At 41.1% G+C, this 24,881-nt stretch overlaps 1 protein-coding gene across 1 annotated transcript; it reads right to left on the reverse strand.

Moving 5' to 3' along the window:
• Positions 1–294: 294 nt before the first annotated feature.
• On the reverse strand, positions 295–24,881 carry ALAS2 (5'-aminolevulinate synthase 2). The gene is made up of 11 exons (XM_025852023.2): positions 24,765–24,881; positions 19,342–19,537; positions 18,558–18,680; positions 17,609–17,719; positions 14,813–15,035; positions 14,074–14,258; positions 8,701–8,880; positions 6,417–6,581; positions 5,588–5,856; positions 4,314–4,476; positions 295–580 (listed from the first exon to the last, which is right to left on the reverse strand). The coding sequence occupies exons 2-11, from the start codon at positions 19,520–19,522 to the stop codon at positions 417–419; spliced, it is 1,764 nt and encodes a 587-aa protein (XP_025707808.1). The 5' UTR covers positions 19,523–19,537; positions 24,765–24,881; the 3' UTR covers positions 295–416.

Raw genomic sequence — 24,881 nt, forward strand, 5'->3', positions numbered from 1 at the left:
GCTACATGAGCATAGGGTTTCCAGGTCTACCAGTGAAGAGTCAATCCCTGGATTTTTGTTGAAACCATTGGGAAGGAGCCATTTTCATATAAACCTGCCAAGTGTCTCAGCTCTTTGTATGCAACTCACTGTGTAGTTTTTGGCTGCCATCTTCCTCTTTCTGGATCAGTGTCCCTATCAGTAAAATGGGTTGGTCAGACCAACAAGTGATCTATGGTTTCCTCATGGCTCTGCCACTTGTCTGAAGGAGTCAGATATAATGCAGTTTCCTGTCTAATGAAGGGCTACAAATGCTGCAGTTTGTTCTTTATTTTCAGACTGAAGTCAATGAGAGGCACACAGCAAAGCAGAGGTCAGGAAGAGGCTAAGTCCCATGTGAAGTGCAGATGGGGTGGGGCTTTGAGGCAGCTGGCTTCTCAGGCATAGGTGGTGACATACTGGGGCCCCATGTTCCCAAAGTAGGAACGTTCCCACTCACTCATGAGCTCAAAGTGCACAGGCCGATGACAGAAATTGCAGGCAGCCATAGACACATCCTGGAGGGGCAGCTCCACCTCAGTCCAGGCTACCAACAGCTTCTCTAAAAGGTGGTAGGGGGTGGGGAAGGAAAGAATTGGTTAGACTAGGTCTTCTTAATCCCTGTGTCACAATACAGATGTGCCAAGATAATGATCCCCTCAAACCTCTAGGATATCTTGGAACCAGAAGTAAATCCTGTTTGCTCCATTGTGTGCTATGAATATTACCATTTGTGTATGGGTGCTGTAATGTATAAATGATTGGGAAGCACTCATTTAACATAATTTAAAGTGGTACTAGCCTGGCCTGGACCACTCCCTAAGTACAGGACATGCTGTGACCCAAGAAGTGAATCTATCATCAAGAGCCTAATGAAGATAACAGTGACAGCAACCATACAGTGTCATTTGTGACCTGGGAGTCTGGAGCGGGAGGTGTTCCTGGAGTGGGTGGGAACCCAGAGGAGAGAACCTGACCCCATTGTTGGAAATGCCTCAACTGTGTGCCCGGGCTCTGTTCTTGACTTTGTTTTTATGCTTACTCCCTGGGAGATCTTGTTTAGTCTCATGGCTTTAAACACCATTTATATGCTGATTCTGAGCTTTTCATCTCAGCCCAGACCCCTCTTCTGAATTCTAGACTTGTATATCCAACTGCCTTTCTGTATCTCCACCTGGATGTCTAATCAGCATCTCTAATTTCACATGAGCACAGCTGAGCTACTGATCTCCTTACCTTCCACCAAGTCTACTCTACTTTCAGCCTTAACCCATCTCTCAGTTGATGGCAATTCTAGTTGTTCAGTCCAAGAATTTTAGAGCCATCCTTTATTTTTCTCTTTCTCTCTTACCACACATCCCATCTATCAGCAAGTAATCATTGACTTTACCTTCAAAATTTAGACCACTTCTCATCACCTCGAATGCCATCATCAGGTCAGAGTCACTGTCCTCTTACTTGGATTATTATAGTAGCCCCCAAATGGATCTCTACTTCCACTCATTCTCCCTTCAGTCTATACTCAACATAGAAGTTGGGCCAATTCTGTTAAAACCTGAGTCAACTATGTCACTCCTCTGCTCAAAACCCTCAAAAGACTGTCTATTTCAGAGTTAAAGCCAAAATCCTTCAGTCTGACCTCACATTTCCCCTCACTATTCAGTTTTCTCTTTGCCTCTTGCTTACACCACTCCATCCACATTCATCTCCTTATTGTTCCTCAAATATAGAATACTCCTGTAATAGGTACTTACCTGCCTTAGTCTATTCCTTCTGTCTAGGATGACCTTCCCTTTGATATATGCCCAGCTAACTCCTTCACCTCCTTCATAGCTTTGCTCAAGTGTCACTGCAATGATCTCTACCCTTACTCTACTTAATGCTACAACCCTCCTCCAAACCAGCCCCTCCATCCCAGCACTTCCTATTCCTTTATCCTGCTCTATTTTTTCCATAACACTTAAAACTACCATGCTATATTCATTGCTTATTTTATAAATTTTTTTTACTATCTCCTTCCACTAGAATGTAAGCTCCAGAAGGATAGTGATTTTGTGTCTGTTTTGTTTACTACTGGATCCCCAGCACCTAGAACAGTGTCTAGCAAACAGTAGATACTCAATAAATATTTGTTGAAAGAATGAATGAAAGGATGACTAAGTCTAGAAGATAAAGGAACTAAGCCAGTGGAAGGAGTGAGGGAGGGCATTCCAATAAAAAGGGAGCATTTTTAGCAAAGTACCAAAGGTAAGAAAGTAGAGCAAAAGAGGGAATTACAAGTTACTCAGTGTAGCTGGAAAAATAAAATGAATGTGGAAAAGAGGTGAGGGCATAGAGATCACCATGTTTAAGGCATTGAATGCCATGCCAGGGAGCTTCAACTGTTCTACAGGCCAGTGATCTCCAAATGTACATTCTATCGGTATAAACATTTTAGCACATGCCTCCAATCTATGTATGTTTTTTATATACAGATACATGTATCATCGTTAGTCTAAATGTTAAAGATCAATATCAGTAATGCCTAATTTCCTATTTTTAAGATAAAAAAAGGAAACAAAATTCTAATAACTCCCCTCACCCTATGGGTCATTCGCATACCTCACATTGGAGGCCACTGCTCTAGTCCAGACAAATAGGAAACATGAAGATGTTTAAGCAAGGGAAGTATATTGTCAGATGTTTGGACAAGAGATTAGAAGGGATCAAGAGAGAAGCAGGAAAATTAGGAAGAAATTACTTTGACATGTATTCAAAAAACTGTCAATAGAAAAAAGTACAGATTTGAGAGACAGTGGAAACCATCTGCAGGATTGGGCTGACTTGGGTTAAAGGACTGGTGGAGTCATGGTAAATGCCTCTCATATCTCTTTCCTGCAAAAGCTCAGCATAAATGGACACTCAAAGAACCAAGAATACTGAGGGCTCTATAATTAAAGCCCAGAGCAACTTAGAGGACTGAGCAAAGGGCTCAGGAGTGGATCATCAGCTCAGGCAGTTGTGGTTATGACTGTGGAGGTAGAGACAGACTCCCCAGTTCAAATCCAGTAGCTGTGTGACCTTGGACCAGTTACTATATATTTTTGTGCCTCAATTTCCACATATATAAAAGGGAAATGCTAATAGCATCTCAGCCTCATGAGTATTAGATGAGTTAATACATGCAAAGAGTTTAGAACAGTGCTTGGTGCATGTTAAGTACTTAAGAGATGTTGGCTAGCATTATTTGATGTTTTTGAATGAGTGGCACCTACCTATCTTGTCTTCCTTGAACTCTCATACTACCTATGCTCCAGACAAACAGAATGACTGTTGCCAATGCATGTCTTCTGTTTTCCTATTTCTGGGTCCTTGCTCATGGAATTTCCTTATTTTGGAATGTCTTTGTACCATACCACATGTACTTGAAGGTGCAGCACAAGGACTTCCTCACCCACAAAGCTTTCCTAACTTCACACTTCCTACTTTCTCTAGCCATAAGTGATCACTCTTCCTCCAGCTCCCAGAGCACTGGAGCTCATCATACTGGACCAGAACTGTTTATGTCTATGTGTGTCTCCTTTTTCAGACTGTCAATTGCCTATATGTCTTTTGTCTAACAGACTTGGAAGGAACATCTGCTCTATCCTAGGCCCTGTGCTAAAAACTGCATTCAATTGGAATCCAGTAAACTTTAGGTGAATTGACTGAACTGGCATCATTCAGGATAAAACTCAGGCTATTCAGTAGCTCTATAAACCTCTCAATCCAGTCCCTGTCTTATGTTGTCTTTGTAGACTCATAGATTGGCACTCCCTTCTTCTACTCCATTCCTACTACCCTACATTTTAGTAACACCTGCTTATTGTTCTTGATGTATCTCAAGCAGCTTTGCACCATTCTCTTTGCCTTTCTTTATGCTCTTCCTTCTGCAAGGAATACCACTTCCACACTCTGTTTCTTATCTTGGTCCAATACCACTCACCTTATAAAACTCAGGTGTCACCTCCACTAGGAAGCTTGTCTTGAATCCTGCATGTTGGGTCAGGCCTCTCCTCTCTGCTCCCACAACTCTGATGCACTGTCTTCGTTGAAATTTGATCACCTCTTAAAGTCATTCTATGGCTCACCTGAACTGGAGCTCTATGAGTCTAGGGACTGTGTCTCATCCATTTATTACCCTAGTATAGGGTCTAGCACACAATAGATGTTCTAGAGATACACTTTTAAACTGAATGGCATTCATTCCCTCAACTTCTTCAGGTCCTGGGGCTGAAGGGAAAGAGAGTATATAGACACCCGTATTGAGGACTTACGCACAAAGTCTTCCATCATCTGAGGGCTGTGGTGGGGAGAGGGTGCCAGGCGCAGTAGCTCTTCACCCCGGGGGACAGTTGGGTAGTTGATGGCCTGCACATAGATACCATGCTTGGAGAGCAGGAGATCACAGATCTTGCTGTTCAGTGCTGCATCACCCACCTGGGCGCAGGAGAAAAGCCTGTTATTATCTGCTACCCTGGCCCCACTATCACTAGTTCCATTAAGCAGGTGGAGGGAACCAGACAAATGAACATCATTGAATTTTGGGACAGATTTTTTTTCATAAGGGGCTTTGTGGCAGCTCCAGAATTTCTATCAAGGAGTTGCTCAGAGGCAGCAATTAAATTTGAAGGGATTGGGATTGAGGTGGTACTAGGTACCTTGTCTTGAAGCTGTTTGCAGAGCAAGCACACTGGTTTTACCTAGATAGTATGTTAATTTGGGGTGGTTTTGGGTAAGAAGATGAACCCCCTAAGCTACCTTTGGGGTGCTGTAATTGGCTTAATTTTTTTTAAAAAGTATATTTCAAAAATAGTCTTTCCCAATTTCCCCAATATTTCCCACTTATCCCCAAAAAGGAATATTGGCTTAGCCCAAGCAGTGACTATTTCTTTCTCATCCATAAAACAGTCACAAAAAAAATGTCCTTACAACACCATGACATACTGACACACACAAATAGATGTTATTTAAAAAATAAGTAGCAGTTCATTTTTAAAGGCAGTAAACAAACATGGTTGGAAATCCAAAATAGCACTTTTTTCCCATGGTTTTTGACTTTCTATTTTATGACTTTACTTTTTTTTAACTTCAGTTCTTACTAAGAAATATGTTTCACATCATGATCATATTTTACATACACATATGTGTGCATATACACATATATAGAACTGAAACATTTCTCACAAAATGATACCTTCTCCATGTGTGATGTACTCCAACATTTTTTAAGAATTTTTAATACTAGTCATAACATACTAAACTGATTTTGTGAACCACAGTTCACAAAAATACTAAATTATAGGTCATGGGTACCCAATATTGTAAGGGTCAGGACAGTCTAATAATCATGAGATAATAGCTAATGCAAAAAGAGGTGACTAATCCAGAATGACTGATAATTTTTCAAAAAGGGTAACATAGCTTGAAATGAGGGTAGTTAACAGGATAGTAAAGGATTGATAAGAGGAGCACGTGTTGGTTTGCTGGGTGTGGGAAGGCTCCCAGAAGAGATAAGTGGGTAGGGCACTGGTCAGGGTGGGGCTCTCACCCGGATGGGGATGATGTGGCTGGGGCAGGGGATGACAGGAAGGCTCCTGTCCATTAGTAGCTGGCGCATGTGCTTGACATTGCGCTGGTGGGCTCGCCTCAGGGCTTGGCCCTCCTCTCCCTTGAGCAGCCGCACAGATTCCAAAGCCCCAGAGAGCACCATGGGAGGCAGTGAAGTGGTAAAGATGAAGCCGGCAGCATAGGAGCGCACCATGTCCACCAAGTCACGGGTGCTGGCGATGTAGCCACCCACACAGCCAAAGGCCTTGCCTAGAAACAAGGAGGAAGAGGAGGATATGCACAGAGCCCATAATTAGTCTTTAGAGGAACCAGATCATGTCCAGATAACACAAGGATGTGCACCAGAAGCTGGAGCTCCAGACTCCTTTTTCCAGGCCTCTGCTTATCTCTCTTGTCCATGACAAGACAGACAGCTGATAATTCTGCTGCTTTGAGATAGGACTTTCAAGGCCTGCCACATGCAGTGACTAGATAGGCAGTAGCTGGGTGGGGACCTTTAGCTGGTTAGGCCCAAAAGTTGAACTAAGATGAAGCTTGGGGATGGAGTGGGGGAGGAATTTAAAACCACAACTCTCCATGTACTGACTTGAACCTGGTTATTTGGCTCTGCTTTAGGGTTCTTCTCAAAAAACCCTCCCAGACTTTCTCAGCAACTCTGCAGTGGGGTAAAGGTGGAAGGAGGGACTCCAGGAGTTCCATAGCCTGAGGCTATGAATTTTACCCAAATAACTTCTACAGCTTTGGAGAGGGGGAAGGAAAGGGTCTTGCAGGGGCCTCCTTTCTGGATTATATATAAGGCACTCACTCACCAAGAGTTCCAGAGACAATGTCAATCTTGTACATAATTCCATCACGCTCCCCAATTCCAGCACCCCGGGACCCATATAGTCCTACAGCATGAACCTCATCCACGAAGGTCAGAGCCCCATACTGGTGGGCCACATCACACAACTCCTCAAGAGGACAGATGGCACCTGAGAAAAGCCAAGAAATAGAGGTAGGAGATCACAACCCCTCCCTAGCCCCATCTCCAGTGTGGAATTTGTGACCCATAACTACTTAGAGTTGGAAAAGGGTGAGGGTGTGCACACTCGGGACTATTTCAAACCTTAAATGTGTTGACTGCTTCCACCTTGTGCCCACTAAAGGTGTGTGTGTGTGTGTGTGTGTGTGTGTGTGTTTTCCCTAGTTTATAATCAAGGCTTGCCTCTCTGTTTTCCTATTTTTACTTCTGACAATATCTGTCTTCTTGTTCAAGCCATTTTCCAGCCTCTCTTTGCTCCCCCACCCCAAGTTTGTGTATTTCCACTTAGGGTTGGCACTAGCCCATATGATGCTTTTGTTTTAATAAATTCAAAAGAGCAACTTTTTGCTCCAGGTTAATGCAGTCCTGATTTCAGATCCAACATCCCTTCAGGCAGGTTTGGAAGCCTTGTCAGTATCTTTATACTGCACTGGTCCTCCCTGTTTCTTTCTGGATTTCTGTCACTATCTCTTTTTTTTTTTAATAGCCATTTCCATTGTTATTTCTGTCTCCATTTTTCTGTCTCTGCTTTTGTTTTCCTCTCTCCTCTTTCCTTCCCCTCTCTCTTTTTTCTCTCTTCCCTTCCCTCCCTTCCTCCCCTCCCTCCATTACTTCTCTTTCTCGCTGTTTGTGTCCCTTTCTGTCTACCTCTGTGACTCTCTGCTTCGGACTTTCTTTCCCTGTACCTTTGTTTCTCTTTCTGAGTTTCTTTATTCCTCTTTTTGTCTTTTCTGTGTCTCTTTGGGAGTGCATTTCTTTCTCATCTCTGTCAATATTGTTACCTGGGGAAGCCTCCCACAGGCTGTCTCAATCTATTAAATGAAAGAGAATTAGAAGTAATCTGTTTTCTCCTCACCATTTTTCATACAGATTTACCATTCTCCTATGTTATTCTAGATGTCTTCTATGCTGATAATTGTTTATAAGGTCTTCAAATGGCTGTGAATCTCATATATAGACTTTGTAGCCACTTTGCATATATAAGAACTCATGCCTTCTGTCATTCCCCATCTGAAAAATGCTGAGGTGCAGAGAGTTGGAATACAGAATAAAGTTCTTCAGGTGAAACAGGGGCTCCAAACCAGGATTAAAGAATGTGAGCAACTCAGGACAACATGAGGGGAGAAAATCACTGGAGGTGGAGCTCAAGACAAAGAGAGAGATGGCTCAAGCATCATTTCAATGGAAGAAATTTAGCCCTAGAATTGATAGTTTAAGTAGTGTCTACCAACAAAATAAGGAGACATTCATTTGTAAATGTAAGGAAGTAAAATAATCACAACATGGTTTCCACTATTATGATATTTACTTAGATCATAATAAATGGAATGTCTTCCATTGGCTCTAATTCTTACAACCAGTTACTTTATGTTGGGGAAAATTGAAGCTCAGGGAGTTAAAGAGTTACCCAAGATCAGAGGAGCAAGTAAGTGCCAGAGGTAGGATTCAAACCCAGGTCTCTCTCATTTGAAAACATGTTTTGATTCCAATGCTTCATACTGGAAGAATCTCCCAGGCAATGGTTTGTAAAATTTTTCATGGCAGAAACCAGACACTAGAATGAATGATTTGCACATCATTTGTAATGGAGGGAGTGTTGTGTGAAGGAATTGGAATCATATGTTCTAGGGTACAAATACTTTGGCACCAATTTACTGAGCCAACCAAAACAAGTTGGGTGCTGCCTCTGAACTTCAGTTTCTTAACCTGTAAGATCAGTATAATAGCTGCCTTTGGCATTTACTGGCTGTATGACCTTGGGCAAGTTACTTGTTTGTGTTTCAGTTTCTTCATGAAAATAAATAGAAATAGTATATTATATAATAATATAGTATATAGTATATAGTATATAGTATATAAAGTATATATAGTATATATATATAGTATATATATATAGTATATATATATATAATAGTATATAAATAATAATAGCAAAGACCTCATAGAATTATTGTGAAGTTTAAGTGAATTAATATGTGTAATATACTAATAATTTTGCTTGGCATATAAACAAATTTTATACATGTCAGCTATTATCATTGTTATCATGGTTTTTATGATATACATACCATCCATGGAGTGAACAGTCTCAAAGGCCACAATTTTGGGTGTCCTAGGGTTGGACTCCTTTAGAAGTTTCTTCAGGTGGTCAGGGTCATTGTGCCTGAAGACAAACTTGGCTGCTCCACTGTTGCGAATACCTTGGATCATTGAAGCATGATTGCCTGCATCTGAGTAAATCTCACACCCTGAAGAACCAGATGCATATTCTTTAAGCTTCTGTTCCAGTATTTCCACTTCAACCTCAGGGCTGAACTGACAGGGGCAGAGAGCCAGCTGTCCCTCCCTTTGAAGACCCTGTCTGCTTCCCTCTCCTCTGGAAGCCTTTGTGACACCTCTTCCTCCCTTGAAAGAACTCGCCTGCCCTGAAATTCTGACCCCTACACCCTTCCCTTCAGTCATTTCTAAGCCTGATCTGGCACCATCTTGGGGTGGAGGGAATTTAAATTCCCAAGAAGCTCTAGAGTTTCTTGAGGACAGGGTCTAGGTTCCTACTCCAAAATACATAAGATCAAGCCTTGGAAAGGAATTTATCCCAGGGAATGTTCCTGATAATAGATTCTTCCTGGTCTGGATGAAATCCCACCTCTTCCAGGTAGCATCCCTCTGCTTATAGTTATAGGATGGATACTTAACAGATTTTCCATTTGAATCATATGCTCATGGCATGTCAGAGCAGAACAGAACATTAGTGAACATGGAGTCCAGCTCCTTAACTATTATAAGTGAGGAAGCTAAGATCTACAGAGGGGAAGACCTTTCTCTAGGGCCTGAGGAATGCAGGGCTTTTCACTGAACAAATATGAGAGAGCAGGTGGAGGTGGGAAGTTGGTGGAGGAAATCGATTCTTGGCTCCCCCAAAATTGCACTGACATCAAAGAATTGTGGACTTTCATTAGAGTAAGTTATCACTTATCACTTCTAACTGAGGAAACCAGGCATGACTTCCTAGAGGACCTGTCATGAACGAAAGTAGACTGGGAGTTTCTTGAGAACAGGAATTACACATTTTTGTTGTTGTTAATGCAAGATGTTATTTTGAAGGATGCATTATACACAGTGTAGTTCCAATGAGTTAAACACATGGCTATTTCCATATGCTTCTACAAATACCTTTACAAACACTTATATCTTAGTGAAAGATGTTCCTTGAAAGATGTATTATACACAGTGTAGTTTCAATGGGTTAAACACATGGCTAGTCCCATCTGCTTCTACACATAAGTTTATAAACACATGTTAATGAAAGATGTTATTTGTAGCTTTGATTTGTATTTCCTTGATGATCAGTGATGTTGAGCACCTTTTTTATGTGTCTGTTGGCCATCTGTATGTCTTCTTTGGAAAAATGTCTATGTATTCTGCCCATTTTTAAATTGGATTATTAGGTTTTTGGGTGTTGAGTTTTATAAGTTCTTTATATATTTTGGATACTAACCCTTTATCAGATATGTCATTTGCAAATATCTTCTCCATTTCATAGATTGCCTTTTACTTTTGTTGACTATAAACTACCAACACTGAAACAGGAAGAAATAGAAAACTTGAACAGACCAATAACCAGCAAAGAAATTGAATCAGTAATAAAAGAACTCCCAACAAACAAAAGCCCAGTGCCAGATGGCTTTATAGGCAAATTCTACCAAACATTTAAAGACGAGTTAATACTTACTCTTCTCAAATTATTCCAAAAAATTGAAAAGGAAGGAAAACTTTCAAATTCATTCTATGAGAGCAGCATTACCCTGATACCAAAACCAGATAAAGACTCCACTAAAAAAGAGAACTATAGGCCAATATCCCTGATGAACATAGATGGGGAAATTCTCAATAAAATATCAGCAAACCAAATCCGACAATATATTTTAAAAAAATAATTCACCATGATCAAGTCGAATTTATTCCTGGTTTGGAAGGGTGGTTCAGTATTCGCAAATCAATCAATGTGATACACCACATTAATAAAAGAAAGGATAAGAACCAAGTGATCATTTCAATAGATGCAGAAAAAGCATTTGGGAAAGTACAACATCCATTCATGATAAAAACCACCAACAAAGTAGGTTTAGAGGGAACCTATCTCAATGTAATAAAGGCCATATATGAATAACCCACAGGCAATATCATCCTCAATGGGGAAAAACTGAGAGCTTTTCCTGTATGGTCAGGAACAAGACAAGGATGTCCACTCTCACCACTGTTAATAACATAGTACTGGAAGTCCTAGCCACAGGAACTAAACAAGAAGAAGAAATAAAAGGAATCCAAATCAGTAAGGAAGAAATGAAATTTCCATGACTTGCCCATGACATGATGTTCTATACAGAAAACCCAAAAACTCCACTCAAAGATTGCTAGAACTGATAAATGAATTCAGTAAAATCTCAGGACACAAATAAATGTACAGAAATCTGTTGCATTTCTATACACTAATAAGAAGCAGCAGAAAGAGAAATTAAGGAATCAATCTATTTTATAATTGTTCCAGAAACAATAAGATACCCAGGAATAAACCTAACCAAAAAGGTGAAAGACCTGTACTCTGAAAACCATAAAACACTGATGAAAGAAATTGAAGATGACACAAAGAAATGGAAAGACATTCTATGCCCAAGCACTGGAAGAACAAATATTGTTAAGATGTTTATACTACCCAAAGCAACCTACACATTCAATGCAATCCCTATCAAAATATAAACAGCATTTTTCACAGCTAGAACAAGCAATCCTCAAATGTGTATGGAACGACAAAAGACCTTGAATAGCCAAAGCAACCTTGAAAAAAGAAAAGCAAAGCTGGAAGCATCACAATTCTGGATCTCAAGTTAGATTACAAAGCTGTAGTGATCAAAACAGTATGGTACAGGCACAAAAATAGACACATAGATCAATAGAACAGAATAGATCCCACAACTGTATGGTCAATTAATCTTCAAGAAAGCAGGAAATAATATCCAATGGGGATGAAAAACAGAAATCACCCAGAAATGATCCCACAACTGTATGGTCAATTAATCTTTAAGAAAGCAGGAAATAATATCCAGTGGGGGTGAAAAACAGACTCTTCAACAAATGGTGTTAGGAAAACTGGACAGCAACATGCAAAAGAATGAACTGAAACATTTTCTTACACCATACACAAAAATAAATTCAAAACGGATTAAAGACCTAAATGTGAGACCTGAAGCCATAAAAATCCTAGAGGAGAACATAGTAACCTCTTTGACATTGGGTATAGCAACTTCTTACTAGATATGTCTCCTGAGGCAAGGGAAACAAAAGCAAAAATAAACTATGAGGACTTCATCAAAATAAAATCTTTTGCACCGTGAAGGGAATAATCAACAAAATTGAAAGGAATCACATATTTTATCTTTCTGTCTCTGGTACCCAGTATAGGTCTAAGTACATAGTAGATGCTAAGTAAACATTTACTGAATGAATGGATGGATAAATTACTGATTTATAAGTGAGCAAATGAATATATTACTGAATGAAAGAGTGAGAGGAGGGGTATCAAAGATGAGGCTGAAGAAGTAGATAGAAGCTAGATTAGTGAGGGCTTTAGAAGCCATGATAAAAAGTTTGGGTTTGGCCCTAAGGGCAATGGGGATATATTAAAGGGTTTTGGGCAGGGGGTAACAAAGATAGGTTTGCATTTAAAAAAATATTATTCTCCCTGCTGTGAAGAATAGAATATAGGAGGGCAAAAGTGAAATCAAGAAAATGATGTTGGAGGTGCCTCTGTGGCTCAGTTGGTTAAGTGTCTGCCTTCGGCGCAGGTCATGATCCTGGAGTCCCAGGATTGAGCCCCATATCAGGCTGCCTGCTCATTGGGGAGTCTGCTTCTCCCTCTCCCTCTGCCCCTCCCCACTTGTGTTCTCTCTCTTGCTCACTCTCTCTCTCAAATAAATAAATAAAATCTTAAAAAATGATGTTGGTCTAGGCTAGGATGATGGCAGTAGAAATGGAAAGAAGTTTAATTCTAATGGTTGAGGAGGATGTTCACTGAAAAAAATCCTGAAGAGGTTGGATTTAGTTGGGGTTATGTGTGCTCTCAGAAAAAGTTTCCAAGAAACTGGGGATGTTTACAGTGTGCTGAAGAATCAACAGGAAGTAAGGAAGTAGATAGCAAGTGTGGAGACTTCTCTCAATTTGTCTGTTATAGGAAGGAGAGAGATAGGGCAGTAGCTAGAGAGTGATGAGAGGACATTTTTTTTTTTACATGAAAGAGACTTTAGCATGTCTAAAGAGGAGAGGCTAAAGATCTAAGAAGGAGAGAAGGAAGTGATAGATCAAGGTTCCTTTGGAGGCAGAGGGGAATGAGACACAGAGCACCAGCAAAAGGATTAGTCAACAAGAAAAAGGGCACCTCTTTCATTGTGACAGGAGAGAAAAAGTGAGGAGAGGACATGTGGGGATGTTTGTGAGTTTGTAGGTAGTTCGTATCAAGGAGTTGAGGACATTGCTACTTGAGGATTTCTGTTTTCAGTGAGGAAGGATGTGAAATTATCTGCTGTGGTTGAGGGTAAGGTGGAAGTGTGGGAAGGCTGAGAAGACTGGGAGGTTTGCAAAACTGCTCTGGAGATTTGGAAGGCTGACCTTGGCAACAGGATTGCTAGACAGCATAGAGGACCTGGTAAAGTTTGGGGACCATGAATTTTTAATGGCTCCCACCTGAATAATTATATGCACCTAGGATTGACATGAAGAAGGTGGAGAGTTATAGTCATCTGTGGTTGGGGATGTGATGGAATGACAACAGGCATATGAATTGAGGATATTATTAGCTAGAGAGTGGGAGATTGGGAAGATCAGGTCCAGATGGGATACAATAAAGGGATTGGCTTTAGGCAGAAGAGTTGTGTCTTCAAATTGTAAAAGGAAAGAATGAAAGAAGCCTAGATGAAAAGTCAGATAAGTTTGTAGGTTTGATGGCTTTAAGTTAAAAGAGTTTCTGTCTGGTGGCTTCTGTTTTCTTTGTGATATGAGATGTGAGGTTATTTGCTAAGAGTGAAAGAGGAGGCAGTCACAGGTTTTAAAAGAAGAATATTTGAAAAAAGCTAGTATAGGGACATAAAAGAACTATTTATGGGTGTTAGGAGCCCAGGTGAATTGGGGGGAGGGGATGATAAATTTATGGTGTTACCCTTCTGTGAGGTTGGGCAATGTTCCTCATTAGTATTCTTCAGACTAACTGAAGAAGGGGATAAATGAGAGGGATATAGTCATCCAGTGTTGAGGATACATAAAGTGGGTAAGAAGGAAGGGCAGTTGGGAGCAAGTGAACTCAGAATAGAGGGAAAAGGTGATGAAGGCAGTGAGACTGCATTCTGTAGTTCAAGATACCAAACCTGAGCAGAACTCCTCCCCAGGCTTACCTGGCAGGATCTTTGCCAGGGTGAAGAGAGTAGAGTCATTGGCCACAAAACAGGAAGAGAAGAGCAGGGCTGCATCTTTTTGGTGCAGTTCAGCCAGCTCCTGCTCCAGCTCCACATGAAACTTACTGGTACCTGAAATGTTGCGGGTACCACCAGCTCCAGCTCCATGACGCTGCAGGGTCTCCCTGGCCAGGAGAAAACAGGGAAAACACAGAGAGGGAAAAACCCTTGTCAGGCACTGAGGAACTACACAGGTTTCTCTTCACTGATGGAGATCAGTGTTGACTTAGTGATCCTATATGAGCTGTGTCCTATATAATCAAGCAGAGGGCAGGATGGACACAATGAGGATACATGGGTCCTCCTCAGGCTGATGGCACTCAGGGATAGAGGGAGAAGCTAGGTTGAATTTGAATAGCTTGGAAGACCTTCTAGAGGAAGTCACACAGTATCTCTGGCAATACTCATTCTGTAACCAGAGTAAGAGCTCATGGAAAGTGGACCTTGCTTGGTCTTCTCTCTTTTCCATAGAACTGGACAATCAAGAGTTTGGAAATCATGGTTTGTTGACTGACATGGTTCATATCTGAGGATTAGGTATGCTGGAAGACCATGGACAAAAGTTGTGGTAGGTGGAACTCAGGTTTCCACTCCCAGCTCTGCCTTTCCCTTCCATGTGTGGCTTTGATTCTTCTCTGTATGTGTCCCCACAGCTCATGCCCCAGATCTTACTACTCACTGTGTAGCTTGCAAAACCCGAGGGTGCCGGCTCATGCCTAGGTAGTCATTACTGCACCAGACAGACACATCCTTTGAGGCCATAGATGCCTCAGAGAAGTGTTGGGCAAAGGGGTATGCATCAGCCCAGCGGTTTACGGTCTTGAACACACGGTAGGTGTGGTCCTGTTTCTTCTCCATGATCTTATGCCTGAAAAACTGGTCATAACCAAAAACATGGTTTCCTGCAGAAGTAGAGATGGAGATGAAAAGAATTCATTTTTAAATCACTTCCTGAGTAGTCCATATTTTATCCGTGCTGTTGATTTTGAGTTCTCCAGTTCTCTTTCCATTTATTCATTTATTTGATCGGTTATTAACTTACTGAGCCACAATAACTCTCCACTATTTCTTTCAATCATCCCCTTGCTTTCTCACTTGCTCATTCACTCAGCAAATTATTCATACATTCACTCGGGCTTCCTACCCCTGGCAAGGCCTCCTCTCTTTTTCTAAGGTTATTGTGGTAGCCTTCTTGTTGAAATCAATACTTGTAGTTTCAGTGGAAAGAGTATCAACACATTTGGTTCCTAGTTATTGCTCTGCCACTTCTTAGTTATGTGACATTGAGCAAGTCATGAATCCATTCTCTTAGTTTTAATTTCCTCATCTGTAGAATGGGGCTAATAATACCTTCTTGGAGACTTGTGACCATTTGATGACAAACAGAATGTTGTACAGCCTAACTAATGTTTGATACATAGTATTATAATTATAGTAGTAGTAGCAGCTAATATTTAATTATATTACTATAATCAATATTTAATAAGTGCCTATTACATGTAATGCCTTCTCTTAGGAACTTTATAAATGTTATTTCTTGTATTCCTCACAATAGCCCTATGGAAAGTATTATTAGTATCTCCATTTTACAGATGAGGAAATGGAGGCATAGACAGGTTAGGTAACTTGACCAAGGTTATGCAGCAAGTAAGTGACCTACAAGTAAGTGACCTAGAGTTTACTTTTAAAACTGCTATTTACTGCAAAATGGAGCAATACTGTTTTCAGGATAAATTGAAATAATGTATGCCAAAGGACTTGTTAAACTCTAGAACTCTTTACAAGAGATGGAAATCATGATTGTTGCAGATGACAACTTATGTGGTAGGGATGTAAGCTGGTAACATCTTTGCTGCAGGGATGTTTGGAATTATGTTTCAAGAGTTTTTAAATGCAAATACTGGCATACCTAGAGAAATATTTACAGCATTGTTTAACAGAAAAAATGATTGATATCCAGAACTTATTTAAAAAAAAAAAAAACTCTGAAGAATTGGGGTGCCTGGGTGGCTCAGTCGGTTAAGTGTCTGACTCTTGATTTTGGCTCAGGTCATGATCTCAGGGTTGTGAGATTGAGCACCAAATCAGGCTCCTGCTTAAGATTCTCCCTCTCCTTCTGCCCCCCAGTTCTCCCTCTCAAAAAAAAAAAAAGAACAACAAAAACACCTCTGAAAACTTACTATGAAAACTTTTCAACCCAGTAGAAAAATGGGCAAAGAATGTAAGCATAAAATAAATGTAGAAGAAGATGCTTAATCAAGGAAAAACCAAACTGCAAAATGAAGTTTTCACCGATAATTGATAAAGATTTAAAAGTTTGCTAATACCAAGTGCTAGAGAGGGTGTGAGAATATGGATACTCTCTTGGATAATTGGTACACCACTTTGGAATGCTAATTGACAATATTTATTAATATTGAAAATGTACACAACCTTACACCCTAAGAATTTTCACCTGTTAATGCTATCCTAGAGAAAAAAAAAAAAAAACCTGACCTATGTGCATGAAGAGGTACATTCAAAGTTGTTACACCACTGTTTGTAATAGGAAAAGTTGGAAGCAACTCAATAGGGGGATAGCTAAATAATCTCTAGTATATCCATACTGGGTCTAAGATAATACTATATGTTATCTTTGAGTACATTTATTTGTACATAAAGCCAACATACACTATAAACCAGAATAAAGTGCAAGAAAAATAATAACCTGAATTATAGATGCTTGATTAACTGAATGATGTTGCATCCATGCTACAGAACAAACTTCAGCCATTAATAATTATTATGCATCTCTAGGTTTAGGGACATGAAATGATGCCCATGATATATTGTTAGGTAAATAAAGCAAGATAACAAAACCAGTAGAATAAAATCACATTTCTAATAAAAACATGTGTGTGGAGGGAAGCATAGGGTGTGTGTGTGTGTGTGTGTGTGTGGTTAGTTACAGAAAAATATCTGGAAAAAATATAAAAAGCTAATGGTGGAACTCTGAGTGATTTAAATTTCCTTCTTTATATTTTCCTATATCTGTTGAAAAATACTTTGCAATGAATCATCTTTCTTTTATATTAGGAAAAAGCCAAATTCCATTATGAAAAATGAACATAAACATATAAAAGAAAGGGGAAAAGGCTGTCTGTAAAGGGTGAGTTTTTGAGGGAAGCATGGAGAAGAAATAATAGGAATAAACCTGGTATTTAATGAGGCCTCAAAACAGCTAGAAACACTTCCATAAATCTAATTTTATTTCTTACTCATGATAACCTGTTGAGGCAAGAATTAAAATCTCATTAAAGGGAAGTGACATACTTGCCAAAGCACATTGATCCAGCAAGTGCCAGCAATAAAATTTAAACCTAGACTCCCTTTGGTTCCAAAGTACTTCTTTGCCATTTCCTTTACTGTTTCAGAAGCCCCTTCGGCACTCTTTCCACATTCTAACCCCCCTTTATTTCCACTTCAACAAACTCACCAATCATGTTGTTCTGAACCAGGTGTGTGACCTTCTCTGAAATTAGCTCTGGCTCCTGGGAATTGGAGAATGGCTTTCTCAGGCTGGTTGAGGCCAGGGATCTGGGCAGGTCTGACAGAGAGCGTGAGATTCATCGGCCATGAAGAGAGGGGAGAAAAAAAGAAAGCATGTTCTGTCTTCTTTAAACTCAGTACAACATGAAAACTGAAGTTTATGAAGTAGAGAAGCCTGAAGAGAGAAGAGGTATTCTGCAAAGTGAGCCCCTACTCCTCTCCCCAAGTGGAAACTAATGTGTTAGGACACCTTCCATAAGATGTTACATTTTCCCATTAGGATTTTCCCTTGGGTAAAGTAACTGGGGCAGCCACCCTGAATCTTGTACTTGGGAGGTATATGCAGGGCAGTGTACTTTATTCTTCTTTTCCGAATATCATTAAAATTCAATTTTGAAATTTTTACCTTTAATGATATCCTAAAAGGCTTATCAAAAATGTCAACAGTGTGGCCATATTTCAAGTGTGATTATCTTGAATAGTTTGCACCAGTTGAGTTGACCTTGGGCTCATACCCTTCTAAAAGATGTACTTGCTTTCAACACTTACTTTTTCATGCAAATCCAGATTGTTTTAATGTGGTATTGCTTAAATGTGGGAGCCCAGACTGTTGGGATCCATTTAGCCACTTGGGAGAGAGGAGGCAGAACTCTAGAGGGCTCATCTTAGACTAATGGCTTAAAGTTTCAAGAGCCTATACATGTATGTGTGTTGGGGAGGGTACATTTCAGTGCACTGTCTAAGCTATTGGCCTACCATGGTCCCCTTGGGAAAGACTGGACTTCCCATTATGGGATGTATACTAGCTGACCTAGAATTAGCCTAGCTCAGGACTGTAATGAAGTGAATTCAAGTATTAGGAGTAGAGCCTGGATGAGGTGGCACTTGACTCCAACCTGTCTTGAAAGTCTTCACATCCTCCTGGACTTCTGGAGCTGCCTTCTGCACAATCTTGCTCTTCCCATCCTGGAGTTCTGACAGCATAAAGGGACAGTGGCTCTTGGCCCAAGATGGAGAGTCTATGCAAAAGTAAGAGAATAAGTGGCAGTGCATTTTTAGCCATAAATTTAGTTTAACAATGATTACTAAGACCTACTGTATCCCAAAGCTCTATCTCAGGCTATGATAGAGATACAGAAATGGATGAGTCTGGTCCCTGTGCTAGGGGAGCTTCTAGGCTGGCAGAAATGGCATACACTGAAGACACATTATGAACAGTGCTGAGATGAGAGGGAGGACATGGGCTATAGAAGTCTAAAAGAGGGAGGGGACATGACCCAGAATTGGAATTGGACAGGCTGGAGGTTTAGACAAGCTTCACAGAGGATATGATGCCCAAGTTAAGTGTCACATGAGAAGTATGAGATACTCTGGTAAAGGGTATGGGTGAGGATCATTTGACAGGAGTGAAGACACAGAAGCTTGAGACAATAGAGTTGATCCAGGCAATTTTAAGTAGTATCAGCATGACTGGAGTATATAGAGTGTGAGGGGCATGAGAGTGAGACTCTTGAGAGATATTGGCAGAAGTCAGAACCCAGGTGTGTTTTGGGGCCAGCTCATTTAGCCTTGACACTTTCACATGAACCTTCTCATTTATTAGGCAATGATGGCCAGTATGACTTGAAACTTTGTCTCCAGGACCCAGACATTCTCCCCCATTTGCCAGAAACTTCTTACCTCCTCCAGCCTTGGTTGCCTTAAGGTGGATTTGAGAACAGGTTGGTCCATAGGTGGCCAGTATAGGACAGCGTCCAGGACCAAACAGGAACTGGTGAGTTTTAATCATCTTTCCCAGGAGGCCTATGTGGCCCCGGGCAAGCACTGGACAGCACTGTAGCAACATGGCTGCTGCTACCATCTTGAGCCCGAAGTCCTGAACAAGATGTGGAAGAGATAAGAGTCCATCATGAAGGCCTGGCCAAAAGCGAAGGGTCATTCCTGTGTTTGAACCTTTGGCTTTAGCTTCCCACCCAATGCACACTGCCCTCTCCAGAGATGCCCTTATTGTCCTTCCATGGTATGAAATTTTCCCAATGTCAAAATGTACCAATAGCACATCAGGGAGGAAGAAATGAGACCATGACCATTAGACAATGGGGTAAAGGAAAGAGTTCTAACTGAAGGTCAGAAAGCCTAAATTCTGATTCAGACTCTGCCACTGATCCCTTCTGTGATGGTGAGGATTACTGAAGTGTGATTGTATGTGGCAGGATGAGAGCTGATAACCCACTAACTCTTTGATAAGGCTAAAAAGTCTTTCTAAGAATATCAACCTCAGTCAAGTTAATATTCAGCCTGCTAATGCAGACAGATGCCATTGGCCAGGGCTCCTGAGGCTTGGCTTAGAGTGTTTACTGAGCAGGCCCAACCAGAGAGGGAAAAGGAGCTTGAGGCCACAGGTATCCAGCTTAAGTAGATTCAGGGAATAGGACAAAAGGGCAGGCCCTAGGTCATATCGGCTATGTGCCACCAGACTGGTATTTTGCTGCCTTTGAACTTGTTCCTGGATTTTTTAAAAAGACAGTTAGAGGGGATGAAAACAAGACCAAAGGGCTCTGGGAAACAAGTCTATGTACTAATGAAAGAGGCAGAGGATAAGACAGAGAAGGGACAGAGTGAAGATCAGAAAAGAGATAACAGATATCCATAGTAGGCATTCAATAAATATGTGTTGAATTTGGGAGTAAATTAATGAATGAATAGGGACTGTAGTAAAGTAAAGAAAGGAAGGGTAGGGAAAGAGTCAGAAAAAAAGAGAAACTGGGAAAAATAAAAGGAGGAAAGAGAGAGAACAAAGGTACAGTGGTAGTGGTGAAGTTAGAAGAACAGAAATTGTGGAAGAAAAAGAGATCAATAACATAGGGAAAGGGGATAGGTTCATGATATGAATAGGGAGAGGAAGACTGATCCAGAAAAACAGGAAAAAAGGATGATGGGGAATACAAAAGGACAAGGAAAGAGACTTAGATGAGAGAGAGAGATTGAGTGACAGAGCAGAGGTAGAGGCAGAGACATACAGAGGGACACAAAATGGACATGAGGAGAGATCAAGGAGCATACGGGAATATACAAAGACTCAGAAAACTGAGCACAGGAGAGAAGGGAATCCAGCAGGAGCAGAGAGTCAGTCAGGCACAAAGATAAAGAATAAATGCTGCCAGAGAGAGTGGGGGTGGAGGAGAGCAATACAGAAGAGTTAGGGTAGGAGGAGATCGACCCTACTGAGGGAGCTGAGAGAGAGACTGAGCAACAGAGAGAAGGGAATAGAGACAGGATCAAAGGATTAAGATGGAGAGGTGGTTAAGGTGTGTTGAGGGTTGAGATGAGGGAGGGCTAAGAGATACAAAGAGAAAGACAAAGAACAAGAAGGAGAAATAGATTAAAAGGAAAAGGGCAAACTGGAGATCCAACATCAGAGGGTGAGACAAAATATGGGACAGGACAACAGAAGAGATATGGGGGAATGTGGGAAGACTAAGGTCCTGGCACCACCAGGAGAGCTACTGAGTAGAATCTAGCAGCACCTCTAGTATACAGGACTTTATATTCTAAGGGAAAAGTAAACAGGAGGAGCTCATGGCACTGTCCTCATATGGCAATCTCCTTCATTTCTTACAGAGCAACACCTCTCCCCCTAATTCACAAAGCAATCTCTTCCCCTTGTTCATCCAAGAGCATTCTCCCTCCAACATTCACAGGCTGTCATAGGAGCATAGGTCAGTATGTGGGGCAGGGTGTGTGGTCCCTGAAATTGGGAAAGGCCAAGGGGTATTAAAAAACTAAATGAAACTCATGTTAAGCCTTTAGGACAATGCCTGGCACATAGTAAGTTTTCAATAAATGTTATCTTTCCTTACTTCAATTTTGGCTTCCCAACTACCTGTTGGATATTCTTGGAAAGCCACTTCCCCCTCTGGGTCTTAGCTTTCATCAGCTGTCAGATGTAAGGTATTTATGCCTACTTCATATGGTAAGTAATGAATTGGATCCAATGCCTACATCATATGTGGAGATATCAGTTTCCCTTCCCCTGACTGCCTGCAAAGGCCAAAGCACTTAGGGCTGAGTCTGCAGACCACAGATAAAGCTCCCAGTATTTATCACCATTGGGGTCTGACCACTCCCTAAGCTGAGACCAGGGTGTGGGAGAGAAGGAGAGCTCCTTTCTTAGAATCATGTCTGAGCATCTGGCCGGGGCTGACTCTGGCAATATGTGGTAAGGATGGGTGGATGATCCAGGGAAAGGCAGGCAAAGAAGATGGCCAGGTTCCAGGCTCCTGCAAACTCCCTTCCCCAACATCAACACTGACAACAATAATGACAACAACATTGGGATATGTAATGGGAAGGAAAGCCCCCAAGAATGGAAGCAGAGTCCAGTCCTGCCTTGGGATCGTGGTAGATTAAGGCCTATTCCCACCCCATGTATAGTTCAATATACTCCTCATCTCTAAGGGATTTTTGGCCATGATATTCCCAGGGACCTGGAAAAATATAGACTATTTCTTGGAATTTGTTAAATTATCAAGTTCTTTCAAACTTCAGTTCCAATTTCTCTGTTCTGATACTCCTTTCCTTGAATTTTCCCAGCCCCACTCTGCCTGCCCACCTTTATGATCCATAATTTTGCAGTCCAGTTACCTTCAAGTGTTTCCGTTCCATCTCGCTACCCATAGTAGTGGGATTGGAGTGAGTAAAATTGAATCAAGAAAGTATTTTAAGCAATTTAGGGTATTAAGAGCACAGTCTCTGGAGCCAGACTTTTTGCATCCTGACTCCACCTCTCTGGGACCTTAGAAAAGTCGTATCTCTTCTCTATATCTTGGATCTGTAAAATGTAGATAATAGTAAAGACAAGCTACTTCATGTTGTGAAGATTCAATAAAATAATCTATACAAGTATATAAAAGAGTGCCTATCTTAGAGTAAATACTGAAAACAATGTTAGCTATTATTTTTATTTTCTACATTTTCTTTTTTTTTTAAAGATTTTATTTATTTATTTGAGAGAGAGAGAATGAGAGATAGAGAGCACGAGAGGGAAGAGGGTCAGAGGGAGAAGCAGACTCCCTGCTGAGCAGGGAGCCCGATGTGGGACTCGATCCGGGGACTCCAGGATCATGACCTGAGCCGAAGGCAGTCGCTTAACCAACTGAGCCACCCAGGCGCCCTATTTTCTACATTTTCTATGTAGAGAAAGTGAAGGTGCATACAAGGAATGTACCTTCACTTGTCTGTACACCAGACTAGTTCTTAAAAATTGATTCTTGTCTCAATCCTGATTTTTGTCCTTATCCTATTACAACTTACTATGTGAACTTGGGCTCTGTACTTTCCTTCTCTGGGCCTCAGTTTCTCCACAGGCATTGGACTAGATAACTTAATAGATTTCATTTGGTTCTAATAGTTAAACACTCACAGAGAACTCACTGTGTCAAACACTTGTAAATGCTTCACATGCATTGACTTATTTGATTCTCTCAACAACCCTGTGAGGTAGACATTACTATCAACTTTATTTCAAACCTGAAGAAACTGAGCTCCCCCCCCACCCCCGCAAGATTAAGTAACCTATCCAGGCCACAGAGCTAGTAAGTAAGAGAAGCAGGATTCAAACCTAGGCAATCTGGCTTCAGAGCCTGCTAACTTAACCACTATGGATCAATGATTCAAATATTACTACATATTTTCTTGACTGAGAGCCTGACTCCAGACATTAATCCTTTCTGCTGCACTAACAGTCCCCTTTCTGGAACATTTGATTTTGGACTGTGACAAATGCCTTTACCAAAGAAACAGATTTCTAACTGAAATGGGATTTCAGGCACTGGTGAACATTCATTCATTCATTCATTCATTCATTCCATTTAACAACTTATGCACCCATTGTGTGGTAATCTTTGCCAGGGATCTTCATAAAACAATGCTTTTGGTTATAATGGTGATATAATGGTGAAAGATATAATGGTGAAATTTCAGGCCAAGTGACAGATCATTACTCAAAGGTGTTCCCTGCACCTTAAAATCCTCTTTCATGTCACCAGCCAATCTGTAGTCCCAGAGATCAGAAGGGTCAACCACAACACTACCCCAGCAGAGAGCTAGAAACCACTCATTGCCATGTTCCTTGTTCCCTCTCTCCCCTTTGTGGCCTGCTTTGCAAGAATCAGTTAGGTCTGGAGGGGATGTGATCACTTTTCTTCAGGAATTGGATGTATCAAGCCTTACTTCCCCTCCTAGCATGCTCTCACCATCATGAAAGACTCAGAGAATTTTATATACTTGGAATCATAGAACCAGAAATTTTTAGAAACAATATTTTAGAAGACCACAAAATCAAAATTAGAAGAGATTGTAGAGATTATAGGACAAGCACCCTACCCTTTTCTTTTTCAGAGAGTGAATGACTTGCCTGGGGTCTTACAGTGAATTAGGGTGAGAATATAAACTTATTGACTTTCAGCATAGGGCCCTTTTAATGATGCATAATTCCTCTTCCACCTTCTCTCCTTATTTATACTAAACAACTCTCAAGTCCTTCAGATCTCTCTACTTAATTCGTCATTCCCATCATCCCCACATTCCCTCAATTTTCTCTGCCTACCTCTGGCCCCTTAGGCACTGACCTACTGAGCTCTGCCATCAGCTGAGCAGAGAAAGAGTCAAAGTGAGGGAGGAATGGAGAATTACTGGAAGAAATACCAAGACAGCTTTCTGGGAGACAGAGAAGGAAAGGAATAGAGAGACAGAAAGACAGACTGAGAGATGCAGTGTAGAAGAAAGAGAAAAAAAAAAGATTGAGAGAAGAATATGCAGACAGAACTCAGGCAAAGGAAAAATAGGAGAAAGCTAGAGGTCAGAGATGAAGTGAAGTGAAAGATCCTAAAAACTAATAAGGGAGAGGAAACAAGGGGGGGGCAAGACAAAGGAAAGTCAAAAACAGGAAAAGCCAGAAAAGATATAAGGGGGGGAAAGAGAAAATGACAGAGACAGATTCTAAGGAACAAAGTCAGATCTAGTCAGGCCAGAGAGTCAGAATGTGCAGCCTTGAGGTGGGCCTCAGACCAGAAAGGCACACCCACACTGAAAGCAACTCTTACCTGTTGCCCTGCACTGAGGACGAACGAACGACGGGTGGGTGCTGTGGGTCAGGGCCTGGCATTTATCCCTTCCCTCATGGCTCAGCTCCACCCTTCTCTCCTTCTGCTGGCCAGGCT

The sequence above is a fragment of the Callorhinus ursinus genome, unplaced genomic scaffold (assembly GCF_003265705.2).
Source record: "Callorhinus ursinus isolate GAN/ISIS: 27379988/994484 unplaced genomic scaffold, GSC_fseal_2.0 scaffold104, whole genome shotgun sequence".
Lineage (NCBI taxonomy): Eukaryota > Metazoa > Chordata > Mammalia > Carnivora > Otariidae > Callorhinus > Callorhinus ursinus.

Excerpts from the sequence above, each read along its gene's own strand:
- ALAS2 (XM_025852023.2), bottom strand. The coding sequence starts at position 19,522 with ATGGTAGCAGCAGCCATGTTGCTACAGTGCTGTCCAGTGCTTGCCCGG. Across the intron at positions 18,681-19,341 it reads GGCAACCAAGGCTGGAGGAG|ACTCTCCATCTTGGGCCAAG; the intron begins GTAAGAAGTTTC and ends ACTTTTGCATAG. Across the intron at positions 6,582-8,700 it reads GACTGTTCACTCCATGGATG|GTGCCATCTGTCCTCTTGAG; the intron begins GTATGTATATCA and ends GGCTTTTCTCAG.